The 12,749-nt window shown below is 41.1% G+C and overlaps 2 protein-coding genes across 4 annotated transcripts in view; one reads left to right on the plus strand and one right to left on the minus strand.

Moving 5' to 3' along the window:
- NOX5 (NADPH oxidase 5) overlaps positions 1-1,183 on the minus strand; it is a 43,459-nt gene extending 42,276 nt beyond the window's left edge. Inside the window, exon 1 of the mRNA XM_072402569.1 lies at positions 816-1,183. The gene's annotated coding sequence lies outside the window, so the exon portion shown is untranslated. The remainder of the gene's footprint in view (positions 1-815) is intronic.
- ANP32A (acidic nuclear phosphoprotein 32 family member A) overlaps positions 35-12,749 on the plus strand; it is a 15,854-nt gene continuing 3,139 nt past the window's right edge. Inside the window, exons 1-5 of one of the 3 annotated variants that reach the window (XM_072402573.1) lie at positions 35-244; positions 6,631-6,780; positions 7,905-8,027; positions 8,390-8,588; positions 12,025-12,122. In XM_072402573.1, coding sequence (XP_072258674.1) covers positions 191-244; positions 6,631-6,780; positions 7,905-8,027; positions 8,390-8,588; positions 12,025-12,122 — 624 coding nt within the window. In that variant the 5' untranslated portion in view covers positions 35-190. Of the gene's footprint in view, positions 245-6,630; positions 6,781-7,904; positions 8,028-8,389; positions 8,589-11,961; positions 12,123-12,749 lie in introns of those variants that run through there. The other 2 variants (XM_072402574.1, XM_072402575.1) reach the window with 2 other exon arrangements.

A 12,749-nucleotide genomic window follows, 5' to 3' on the forward strand; every position in this document is an offset into this window, starting at 1 on the left:
AGCCCGGGCACGTGTAGTCATTGGCTGCTCCTACAAGACACTTCGTCCTGATTGGTCAGATAGCGCATCAGTCAAAAAAGAGAAAAGTTCCCGCCCCTCCTTGAACCAGCAGGTTAGTGTTCACCGCGGTGCAGCGCAAGACCCGCGAAGCGTAGTGCCCGGAATCGGGTGAGACCCCCCAGATTGGAAGATGGACATGAAGAAGAGAATCCACCTGGAGCTACGGAACAGGACGCCGGCCGACGTAAGAAATGACACCCGCTTATGTCTGACAAGTCAGCCAGTGCAGAGAAGGCAGCTGGGGGGTAGCGGGGCACCTGATCGGTAGGGCACTCAGTAGACCCCCCGCGGGCGATGCTTACGATCGTGTTTGTAACTTTGCAAGCTAAAGGAAACGCACTCTGTGTATAGGCACACACGGCGATCGGTAAAAGATCGGCGATATTATTCATCGCCTGGTCGGTCTGCGCGATATTCGCCGATTGTTTTTCGCACTCTGCGCGATTTCGCACATTGGCTAATATTCGGAGGTCAGCCCAGTGACCCGTTCTGACAGAAGCCTCTCTCACTATGAGCCCGTTCTCCAGCGCCCCTCACACAGCGGACATTCCCCGGTGTCCCCCCCCCCCGGTACAGCGAGCGTCTGTCAGGGTCCCCGGTACGCGAAGGGCAGCTATACCGGAGCGAGGGGGAGGTGGGAGGCCGAGGACAGGTGAGGCTGGGTGTGGCGATCACCTGTCACCCGGCCGCCCGAGACTTTTATTCTTTTTTTTATAACCTGGTATTTATATAACATCTCCGGGCGCCATCTTTACCACAGACAGCCGCGGCTCGCCTCTCCGTCACGGCATTACGCAGCCGCCTCGCTCAGATAACATGGCGGATACGCGGTAACATGACCAGCCGCCGGAGCCATTTTGTTTCCGAAGTGTGACCTTAGAGAAGGGCACGGCAGGCGGACATTAAACGGGCGGGAAAAGGAACGGAAATCTCTGCCGGCGCCATTTCCCGGGAACCCCTTAGTCCTGTCAGGGAGGACAATGAAAGTTGTCATTGCCCCGCCCAGCACGTCCGCCAGGAGACACCGGACCGAGCAACGCTCGCTATTGGCTGGCGCGCGGTCACGTGGGATGGAACAGGTGTACGAGAGGCAGATAGGCTGAAGTCACTAGCGAACGTTGTTTATCATAACGCTCGTTATTGTGCGGTGTTCTTAAAGAGGAACTAAACCCAAAACTGCATAGAACAAATCCACTTCCCTTTAATCCTGCAGGGCAGTCCAACACATCTGGGGCTCTCTCCTGTCGGGTCCTACATTGCCCCAGAATCTGTCTGCTAGCCGGCGCTCCGGGTGCCGCCATCTTCTCTATCATATGTCACCCGACCCAGGCGCCAGATCAGTTGATGTAGATTGGGGAAAAAAAGCTTTCTGATCTCACTGTGTATGCATGAGATCGGCAAATTTTCTTTTATTCCTCAAAAAAGAGCCTCCTGGGATGCCTGACCTAGGAATCCCAGGAAGCTTTGCGCTCCCATTCATTCTCGATCGCTTGGTGAGCGAGAATTAGGGGCGATGCTGCACCCTTAAAAAGTTCTGAGTTTAGGTACGCCCCCCTGGCGGTCTAAGTCTGTCAGTATTTTTATGCCAAATGCGTTACATTGTTTTGCATGGAAATATATTTTACACTGTAGGCCTATAATTCTTAGGCATAACTCACCAAAATATGTCCAATAGTTATTAAATTTAATAATAAACTTTAAAAAAACCACAAAAATCTGTTAAAACAAGAGTGTATACAAATACTGAAACCTGTAATATACCTGTACAGTAGCATGTATAATATATAAATAGTATAAAGATTACAGGGGGTTAATAAAAATAAATATTACAGAACGTTATTCGTTCAATTTCAGTTGCAGTCTTGTAAAGCTAGGTACACACTTCCAATAATTATCGTTAGAAAACGAACGATTAAGACCGATCAATGATTATGCACAATTATATTTGAACGATTGTATTGTGCACAATTCTGTACATGCTGTAACAATATGATCGTTCAAATATAATCCACCAATAATGTCCACATGCTAGATACGATTGTTTGAACGATGCAAGAAGTGACGTGTATGGGAGATAGTGTAATGCAGAGCAATCCACGATCACTGAATGATAGATAACGAACGAGATCCCCGAACAGATCTGCCTAGACGGTGGTTTGTTTCCAGCGACATTCCTCGTTCGTTGCCGTCGTTGGTCACCTTTGTGAATGATTTTCGGCCAATCGGTTGTTCGTTTCCAATGATAAATATTGGAAGTGTGTACGCAGCTTTAGGATAAAATTAAAAATGAAGCAAAGTGAAGGATGATGTTTTCTTTGGTAAACAGCATTTCAGGTCATTTCACAAGGGACCCTCCTCAGCCACAAGGGGCCCCAACTCTGTTTGGTGGAGAAGCCCAAAGTCAGTTCTGCACAGGGGCCCATTGTTGGCTGCATCCTCCAATGGATCTTCGATTGAACTAAATCCGTATCTAAAGCCAAAACAATGATTAAAAAAGGGTTAAAACCGCCTTCCTGCCCCTCCATTAATGACTCATTGTGAAGCGGTGTAATTACCGCTGCGTCCCTATGCTTCTGGGTGGCTTATAAAGGATTCTGTGAGGTAGGTGGGGAATGCCAGCCGGTAGGTTGTCACCCGCACAGGAAGCACCACAAGCTTGACAATGTGATCCAGCCATTAGGGAGATTTCTTGTGGACTCAACAGAAAGTTAGAGTAAGTTTCCAGCATTGGGGAAATCCCCTCCCCTCACGAAGAGCTTACAATCTAGGAGGTGGGGGAAGCAGCACATAATAGAAGGGGATAAGTCGGAACATTAGACATTGCTCTCTATCTGATGTCTTTGTGTATCGCACACAATGTAAACAGCAATGCAAAAACGGTGCCTAAAAACTGCTGGTCCTTTTACTTCCAAGCATGTATCCCTTATGTCCTTGTTAGCAGCAGCAGCTTATAAACAAAGGAACTGCTGTTGTAATACCTGAAGTTTATTGCAAATGATCGCAGTGTGAACTGTCGGCTTAAGAGAACCTGTCACCTGAGGGATTATTTTACATGGGGGACGTTCAGCCACCTTCCCATTGCCGTAACATGAGGTTAAAAAAAGTTTGTTGTAGTAATTAAAAAACCCTTAAAGTTTTTAAAAGTCCTAAGCACACATTAAAAGGTCTGTGTTAAATTAAAACTGTGTACTAAAATTCATCACACAGGCCAGCGTAAGAGTGATCATTTCAGGCCCAGAGCTCATGGTTGCCCCTAAACTGATGAGCTGTAAAGGTTTGAAATCATCGTCTGGTAATAAATTTGGATATTGTAGCTTTTCACCATTTCTCAGTGTTGCACAATTTTTTAGGGCTGACGTATTGACATTGATTTACCCGACAAAGCATCATCCTCTCTTTTTTTCTGAAAAATGCCAGCGTTCTTCCCAGCCCCTTTTAGCCGGGCGCACCACCCGGCACGTTTTAGTAATATCACCTGGCTGTTTTTGGGTGGTTACTGAAGAGTTGGGTGACAATACAGGGGCTGCCACCCACCTACACTTTCATCCCATCCAGGGAGAATACTGAATGGGAAGATTTAGGTTTGAAGAACAGTTACCAATATTGTGTGATATAAAATTGCAGCTGTCGTTGGCTAGTTCTATGGGTTATCTATATATACATTTCGGGATTTGGGTCTGTTTTTATGTAAAAAAAAAAAAAAAAAAAATCTGTTTTGTAGCGTGTGAGCAAGAAATAAAAGGAATGTCTGCAGGAGCAAAATGGATAAAAGATGTTTCAGGCAGATGCATAAAAATTGACTGAAGTTTGGTTCATAATGTGTGCGTTGTCCATGATAGGTAAAGCATCAGAGGGCTCTTAAAGGGTTTGGAAATAGATGATCTTCACTGCCATACCCCAACTGTGCCCTAGACAGTCATCTCTATGATAAATTGAGGTTAATATTGTGCTCCCCACATATCAGCACAGGTATAAATGTGTTTTTTGACATAAAGGTGTGGATGTACACAGATATTTATCGTTCTCTGCAATGACCTCCATTTATTATAGAGATTGTTATAGTCTTTGATCTTCTGTTGGGGAAGTCAACCAGTCTGTGTGACATGACCACCGATAATAGGGCTAGGTTCAGATGGGCAGTGGGAATAGGTGGTCCTGGGCAATTCTCTGTGGTACCTTGACAGCTGATCGGCACCCCCAACCATCTTTTTACAGTGCATGGTATTACCCCTTACTGCCACCCTATTCATTCCTTATGGACAGCTATGGGTGAGCTCTATGTGGCATCTCCACCGCAGGTGCAGAGTAGCTGTAACCACAGATTAACCGTATTGCCATCTGAACTAACCCTAATGTTCAGTTTACTGTATTCTAATAAATAAAAAATCCTGTGCAATACATTATTACTGATAATATTAATAAATTCTGTTAGCCTTATTAATATTAAGCAGGATTTTTATAGCGCCGACATATTATGCAGCCCTGTACATTAAATAGGGCTTGCAAATGCCGGACAGTGACACAGGAGGAGAGGACCCTGCCCCAAAGAGCTTACAATCTAGCCTCATCTGAGGAATCCTACTTTTAAAATAAATGCATGTGAAAGGCAGCTCCCGTTCTAATACATTACAATTTACAGTAAGGGTTAGAGTTTCCGGACCTTTTAAACAAAGGGGACCCATAAAATAACTTTCAGGTCTTCCGGGAACCCCTTCTATTTTACTATCTACAGCTCACTGAATATTAGTGTGGTGGTCAGTGGGTGGGTCACCCCTACAGATAACCAAAAAGACCATTGGTGTCATTTAAACTGACCTGAGAGTCACGAATTACTAATTTCTCAAGGAATCCCTAGCAACCTGGAAAAACCTGGTTGAAAAAGCACTGGGGTACATTATACTACATATTTATACATTCATACAATTTTTTTATTTTTTAATAATCAGTGTCATTACTTTGCACTAATATTTAAATTCGTATTCGTTATCACACCCATGCACACATTTTTCCTTTAGTTCTTTTGATCCCTACATACAATACATAATAATCACTCTTCAATATGGTCAGCATGTCGGAGCAGTTTTGTAAAGCAGATAAGAAGCCAGGCTGCGGTATCCAAGTGCTGTGAGCGTTTCTGCTAAGCACTCTTTGTGCAGATGGTGCTGTTTAATATTTAAGGATTCCGCTTCCATCTGATCAGAGGAAAGGAAAGTGCTACTACTTCACAGATGTCCTTCTTTTTCTTAACACTGCTATTATTTTTCTGAGACTTGCTGTTGCCCAAAGAATACATTGTAGCTTATAAATCTGTATTTTTGTAATATTATTCCAGGGATCTGAATAGTAATAAACCTGCACCCAAAGAACATTTTGCAGCTAGTGAAGTTACTCTTAATTTTATAAATGATACCGTTATATTAGTTTCTGTTTGTTTGCTTTGCTTTAGGTTTTCAGATACACAGGGACACTTTTACACCGCAGTATTACATCTTGGCTGATGTATTCTTCTTTGTTCGTCCCCATGTAGAACTTTTGCACATGTATGTAATCCTTAAAAAGCAAATGTACATTAAAAAACATTCCCGCCAAATGATTTCCAGCCCCTCTGAGTTGCAGTTGAAGGCATTTGCATTTAAGTCATTGGAAGTAGCTGGCCAGAAGCAACATGTTGCTTGTAGCAACCACAGCCACAATCCACAGCAACCACCTTTACAAAGTGGTTCCCAACCGATTACATTCAATTGAATGGGAGCAGTTGGAGAGTGGTTGACATTAGTCTGAGACACCGCAACACACCACAGGTGCACTAGGTGGGATGAATGGGACCACCCCCAAAGCACATTCACAATATGTTTCCATTGTACACTGACAAAATAGTGCTAAATCCCTTTCCATTTTTTAAAATCCAGCTTTGATTAGCTCTCTAGAACTTTATCTGGGGTCTGTGGTTATTCTTTGCCACAATGCTGTTTGTCTAGACATGTATGTATATTAGATCAGTTCCTTAGCAAACTCTGTAGCTTTCCAGGAATTGTTATTGTTGTTATAAGATCCCATGCTTCTTTCATTGCACACAGATTTTCTTCATTTGGGTGTTTATCAGCACTTGGTTGCACTAGAGCTTATATAGGGGTTTCAGAGCAAAAGGAATAACTAGGGGCCCTTTCTGTTCCTTTGGCTATCAATTCTGCTAAGTTTATTTTATTAGGTGATCTTCCTTCTTCAATAAGCATCCTGCCTGCTTGTAAATTTTTATTTTTAAAGTTTGGTTTAGCCTATTCTTCAATCCTAATGCTAAAAATGTTAAAAATATTAGATCTGATTGTTCCTAATCCTGTACAGATGCAATGTTTCTAAATAAGCTGCATGATGATGAAATGCTCTGCAAGGCAAAGGACAGATATCGGAATTCTCACACCAAGCAAGTGTTATGTTTATTATGTTTATTTCTAACCTTACTGAATGTGGATTAGCAGAATGAAAATAGGAACCCATTATGGTTGGGTTTGTTGTTAGGTTCATCTGATAATTCCATATGTTCATAACTAAGTATATGTTGTTTACTTCCAGGTAAAAGAGCTTGTCCTGGATAACTGCCGGTCAAAAGAAGGAAAAATAGAGGGACTGACAGATGAATTTGAGGAACTGGAATTTCTAAGCACAATCAACGTCTGTCTCAGCTCTGTTGCAAATTTACCAAAGTTAAACAAATTGAAAAAGGTAATTAGATGTTGGTGTTATCTTGGTAGTTTCTTCATTTATTACCCTCGGTACATGGCCAGGTGAGAGGTCTGCTTATATGTCTAGATTTGGGAACTGCTCTGTAAAGCAGTGGTCGCCAACTGGTGGTCCGCAAGAAAATTTTGGGGGTCCAAGGCTCTGGTCAGTGCCCCCCCGAGCGGGGTCAGGAGAAGGACCCTGCTGGGGGGACGCACCAGCCAGACCCGCAAACCACATCCCTTGAGCCGTTCCCAGGCTCTGGGAAGTGGGCGGACTGTGTCCCTGCACACAACCCACCCACTCTCCCATTGCAGGCTTAGATCTGCGATGGGAGAGGGGGTGGGGGATTGTCATATTGATGTTACTTTGGGGGGTGTTTCTCCCCCTTTGAGTGACACCCGGCTCTCCATGCATGCGTGGTCGGAAGCCGGTGACTTCAGTGGTACGCGGAATGGCGACCACTGCTGTAAAGAGTTTTTTTTTCTATGGATAAAAGGTAAACAATAAAAGAGATTTACTTTTTCATTCTTGTTTTTAATTCATCCATTGCTTGTTTCAAATCATGCACAGATTGGTTTGATTGAATATACAAGCCTTGTATCTGTGCCAAGGAAAGTTACTCAATTCCTAATGACTCCGGTTATACAGATTCAGGTAGGTGGCAGCAAAGACTCAAGTTTCACATATTCATCCTATAAAAATTACATGCTATAGGGATAGATCCGGCTGCATGACTTGGAGATAGCTATATTCTAGTGCAGATTAGCAATATCAGCTGAGTGATGCGCAGGCAAGCATTGCATTTACATTGTTACATAGTAGGTCACGTTGAAAAAAAGAAATAAGTCAATCAAGTTCAACCACTAGGAAAATAAACATATCCCAGATATAAAACCCCATGGACATAGTTCATCTAGAGGAAGGCAAAAAACCCTGGTACAATTCCCTTAAAAAGAGGAAAAAAAAAATCCTTCCTGATTTAGACCACTTTTTCTAGTTGGAAAGAACATGGGCTCATATACACTTCATACCAATTACGTTTTTATTTTCACTATAAATAACAGATGTCGTGATGCAGACACATTGTTGACTAGTGATGATTTATCATTTTTTGTTGTTTTTAGTTGGAGTTGAGTGATAATAACATCTCCGGTGGTCTGGAAGTACTGGCTGAAAAATGTCCAAACCTTACACATCTCAACCTGAGCGGAAACAGAATAAAAGATCTGAGCACAATAGAACCTCTGGTGAGAACTGTTTTTTACAGGGTACATTGCCGTACCTAAATTATCCAATGGGGGCATTTGTGATTTAATCGACCTGATTTATTAAAGCCTGGAGAAGGTAAACTATCATGGGAGAACCTGGGTAATAAGGCAAACCTGGAATGGATTACTTAAAAAAACATCTGCTATTAGTTTTCAAATCCAGGTTTGCCAGATCACCCAGGTTCTCCCATGATAATCTATTCTCATCAGTCTTTGAGAACTTTAGTAAATTAGGCCCAATGCTACACATGAGCATTCTGCACCATAATCCTCTGTATATGTTGATAATTTCTTGCTTTGTGTTCGGCAGTAATTCTTAACCTTATTTTTCCTACCTGCAGAAAAAATTAGGGAGCCTAAAGAGCTTAGACCTATTTAACTGTGAGGTCACCAACCTCAATGAGTATCGAGAAAATGTCTTCAAATTACTGCCCCAGCTCACTTACCTAGATGGGTATGACCGAGATGACAAGGAGGCCCCCGACTCTGATGCTGAAGCCTACGTGGAGGGTTTAGATGATGAAGAAGACGAAGAAGATGGTGGGTACTGGAGTTACGGCTTTTCAAGCTCCTATATTTCTGCTTTCTTATACATATATACTGGGAGTTTAAAAGGCACTTTTACAGAATCTTAAAGTCTTTGGTATAGTTCAATACTGACTTTCCTTAAAAAGAAAGGCAATGCAGTGCCCTCAGTAGAAGCGTGAGCTTTTAGTTGCATATGCTTTGTGGCTTTTTCTTATTGGGGTATTGTGCTGACTTTTAAGCCAAGGAAAGTCATTAAGTTCCATGTGCCTTTGGAGGATAGAAAAAGCATAGATCAGGAACTAGATCAAAATAGTGATCCCTGATTGCTGGACAACAAACAAGCAAAAACAAAATGCCCATTGTCTGCAGATTTTTAGTTTTTACTGCTCTCATTAATTCACTGGCTGTCCATGGCAATGTAAACCCTTATATGAAAAAAGTTTGTATTGCCCACACCAGTCGGGTACTTTGACAGTTTGCAGTTTACTGAATGACCCCCTTGGTCTAAAATACAGCAAATTAACTACAGTAGACATTGAACCTACCATGACAGGGAGTACAGAGAAGGTTATTTCAGAAGTCAATACTTGCACATGTCTAGAAATGTAAAGCTGTACACTGTTTAACATTGTAATTGTGCATATTGTCATAGTCTCATCATATTATCTAGAGCAGTTTCTCAGTAAGGGTTCCTCCAGAGTTCCTTGAGCCACGAGCACTTTGGACCTCTCAGGTCAGTTAACACTAAACAATCTTTTTGGTCTGTAAGGGTGGCTTTCTTCCCAATGGCCATCATCCTAATATACTATGAGCTGTGGCTATGGTAATTGTAGCAGGGATTCCTTAATACCTGGAAGTTATTATAAAGAAAGTAATATAAAAATTAAGTAGTATTAAATAGGATCTCTTTGCACAGGCTGGGGAGCATATTGCTTGCAATCAAACTACATGCAGTAATAGAAGAACCTCTAGACATATTTTAGTAAAATCTTTTTTCTGGTTTTATATAGATTTGCTATAGATAAAGAATGACCTTGCCCATTTCACTTTTCATAGGTTCATTTATCTGCCTGGTCATTGTAAATGTGTAGTGTAAATGTCAGGCTGATAATCAAGGTCCTCGATGCAGAGGGAATACCAAAGATGGTAGTTCCTACCTTTGATGGTTGGACAGACCAGTTTACCCTCGCATATTTGTTTGGTCACCTGCTAATTTGTTAGCCCACCCTTCTAAATTCTAAGACACACATTGAAACAGAATGAGTTTTGACCCCTTACTAAACAGCTGTTCTATAATTAATTATGTGTGCGTTATAGACGCACAAGTGTTGTGTTACTCGCTATTTCTTTATAGTAAGCTTGTAACAATAACAAGATGGGTGGCTAGAATTACAGTCAGAAGAGAGGAATTAACTGGGCATGGCAGATTATGGAAATGGTGATGGAAAGACTGGATACCTTATTATACAAAAAATGATACCGTGATTAAAGACAAATTAGGACAAAATGAAACGATATGGGGGAGTGATGAAGCTTTTGTAGCCCATCTTGACAGCCCATTTAGTGTGCAGTTATAAGAATATTCCCAATTATAGCATGTGCTGGTTTCCTTGGAAACTATCACCCTTCCTGATTCAATTCGGCTGAACACATTATTACCAGAAGATACTTTTCTTTGTTTTAAAAAACAGATATTTATCGAAATTTAGAAATAAAAGCAATAGCACAAATGCGGATTGTATTTGTTTTTCCTGCTTGTGTGCTGGTGAGTGAAAGGTAGAATCGGATGTGTTACTATGGGCTGGGTGATCCAGGAAACCTGGAATGGTTTTCTTAAAAGTCATTTGCTATTTGCTTGCAAATGTTTTCAATCCTGGGCCAGATCTATTCCTGGTTTGCTGGATTCACCCAGTTGATGAAAGTGTATTCTCTCCAGCCTTTGAGAGTTTAAATAATTTAGGGCTAATGTGACAGAGAAACCGCAACAATAAAACTGCATTTTGTAGTGTGGGGATAGGTTATAACCTCCAATATTTTACGGCAGTTTCTGTCCCTGTTGGAGATGGAAAAGAGATGACCTAAAATTTTGGCAAATCTAAATATGTAATAGAACACATTTTTCAGTAATATATTCACATTGTACATGTAGGCAAAAGATTTAACTTAGATAACTTAAAACTGGCAACACAAGAAAAAAGGGTTTCTCACTGCATTGAAATCCATTCTTTGATAAAAATCAACTAGAATTTGATTGTAAATGTTGCCTCCCATGTCTATGCTGAACAGATTAGCCCTCATTGAAAGGTATTACAGAAAAAAGAATTACAGAAATGTCCACATTTTTCTTTTATTTAAATACATGGGTGAAACAAAATTCTTGTTTAAAATATTAAAATGCACTATGCAAATCACAGCTTTTCCTGGATGTTGGTCAGGTTTTATAGTAAATGAGTAATTTTGAGTCCTGAGAAGCAGAGAGGTATGGAACCAAGTATGACTTCAGAGAAAATATCAAAGTTTGTATGTCATTTATGCAGCCTAAGGATGCACTGATTTTTTTCCTTGCAGTTTTAAAGCCCAACTCCAGGCACTGCTATAGTTACTGTTTTTTCAGTGTTCTTTAGGAGCTCTCCAGGCTCCATTCAGTACTGCTAATGTTTAACAGGAGCCACACTTCTGGTCCCGTTGGCAGTAGAATACCAAGTCTTATGCCACCACACCCATCCCACGGCTGTGTCATTTACACTGCAAAAAAACTGTGTGCCATCTTTGTTCATTCTGGACAGATTTTCCATATATTCCTTTTCCATCAGGAAGTAAATGGAAATGAATGGAGACACAGAACGCAGAATGATAGTTATATCCCATTCCTGCAGTTTCCAAAATAAATAATGGCTGTAGTTGGGCTTTTTGTAACTTGTGATTCCTCCAGCTGTTGTGAATCTACCCATTGCGGCATGCCTGCCAGCTTTTAGTGTGCTGAAATGTGAGGTTTCACAATGTCTTGAGAACCACAGGTTGCCCATGTCATGTTCAATGCACTTTGAGCTGGTCACAGGTTACAATCTAATTGTTCAATCTATTTTAAACAATAAAGTGGCCGTATCCAGTCAGGTAGGCAAGGCTCCCAGGCTGGATATAAAGGATTGTTTAGGTAGACGCTCCCACTACACAATCTTGACGCATTTAAATGAGGCTCCACAGAGATTGTACAATCTGATTGTAATATGCAGCTAGCTTTAGTCTGTACAACTTTATTACTACTGAATGGATTCCATTAAAAATCAAAAACATAATGTAAAATGGTGTCGTCACTTAATGGGCAATCTACAAAGACTTTAGTGTTAGCTGATGTTCTGTTACTCCCTCTGTCTGTGGCTCACAGACTGGAGACTATATTGCACACATCTCCAGTCTGTTTGTGACTGAGGCTGCCCCCCATATACAGAGGAAGACTATGATGAGGATGCTCCACCGGGTGAGGAGGGCGAGGAAGATGATGAAGAAGAGGAAGGAGAAGAGGAGGAAGTGAGCGGCGAGGAGGAGGTACAATTTTTGCACTTTTTTCTTGTTTTTTTATCTTTCCATTGACAGTAATATTGATGATATTTTATTTTGTATTGATAAACACACTTTGCTTTGTCTTGTTGGCAAAGTTAGAAATGCCGGCTTTCTGCTGAAATGCCTAAAGGATTTAGTCCCCTGATATCCAACCAGAATTTGTATATTAATACTTTATATATTAATGTGTTATTTACCCAAGTGCAGCATAAAGAGAAATGATGTGGAAGTTGCAAAATAGAATCTATAGTTACATTATTAGGTTGAAAAAAGATGCACGTCCATCAAGTTCACCAGTGTCTCCTAAACCTGTAAGTAAATGCCAGCTTTTGTTACCCAAGTACCACCTGCAGGTATTTAATACTTGGGATTAGATTGCTGCTTTCCCGGATTCAAGTGATGGGAAAAGGAAAACACCTTATAGTGTTCCATAGTCAATGATGCCCTAATAACACTGTGCAGTATACGTCAGTATAATGTCATTAATATGGTTAACTTTTATATCATCTTCATAATGATCCCAATAGCATGCATCTAGTTCTAGATATTTGTAATTTATCACACATTGTATATTGTGGCTGTTTCACTGCTGTATATATATATATATATATA

The sequence above is a fragment of the Pyxicephalus adspersus genome, chromosome 2 (assembly GCF_032062135.1).
Source record: "Pyxicephalus adspersus chromosome 2, UCB_Pads_2.0, whole genome shotgun sequence".
Taxonomy (NCBI): domain Eukaryota; kingdom Metazoa; phylum Chordata; class Amphibia; order Anura; family Pyxicephalidae; genus Pyxicephalus; species Pyxicephalus adspersus.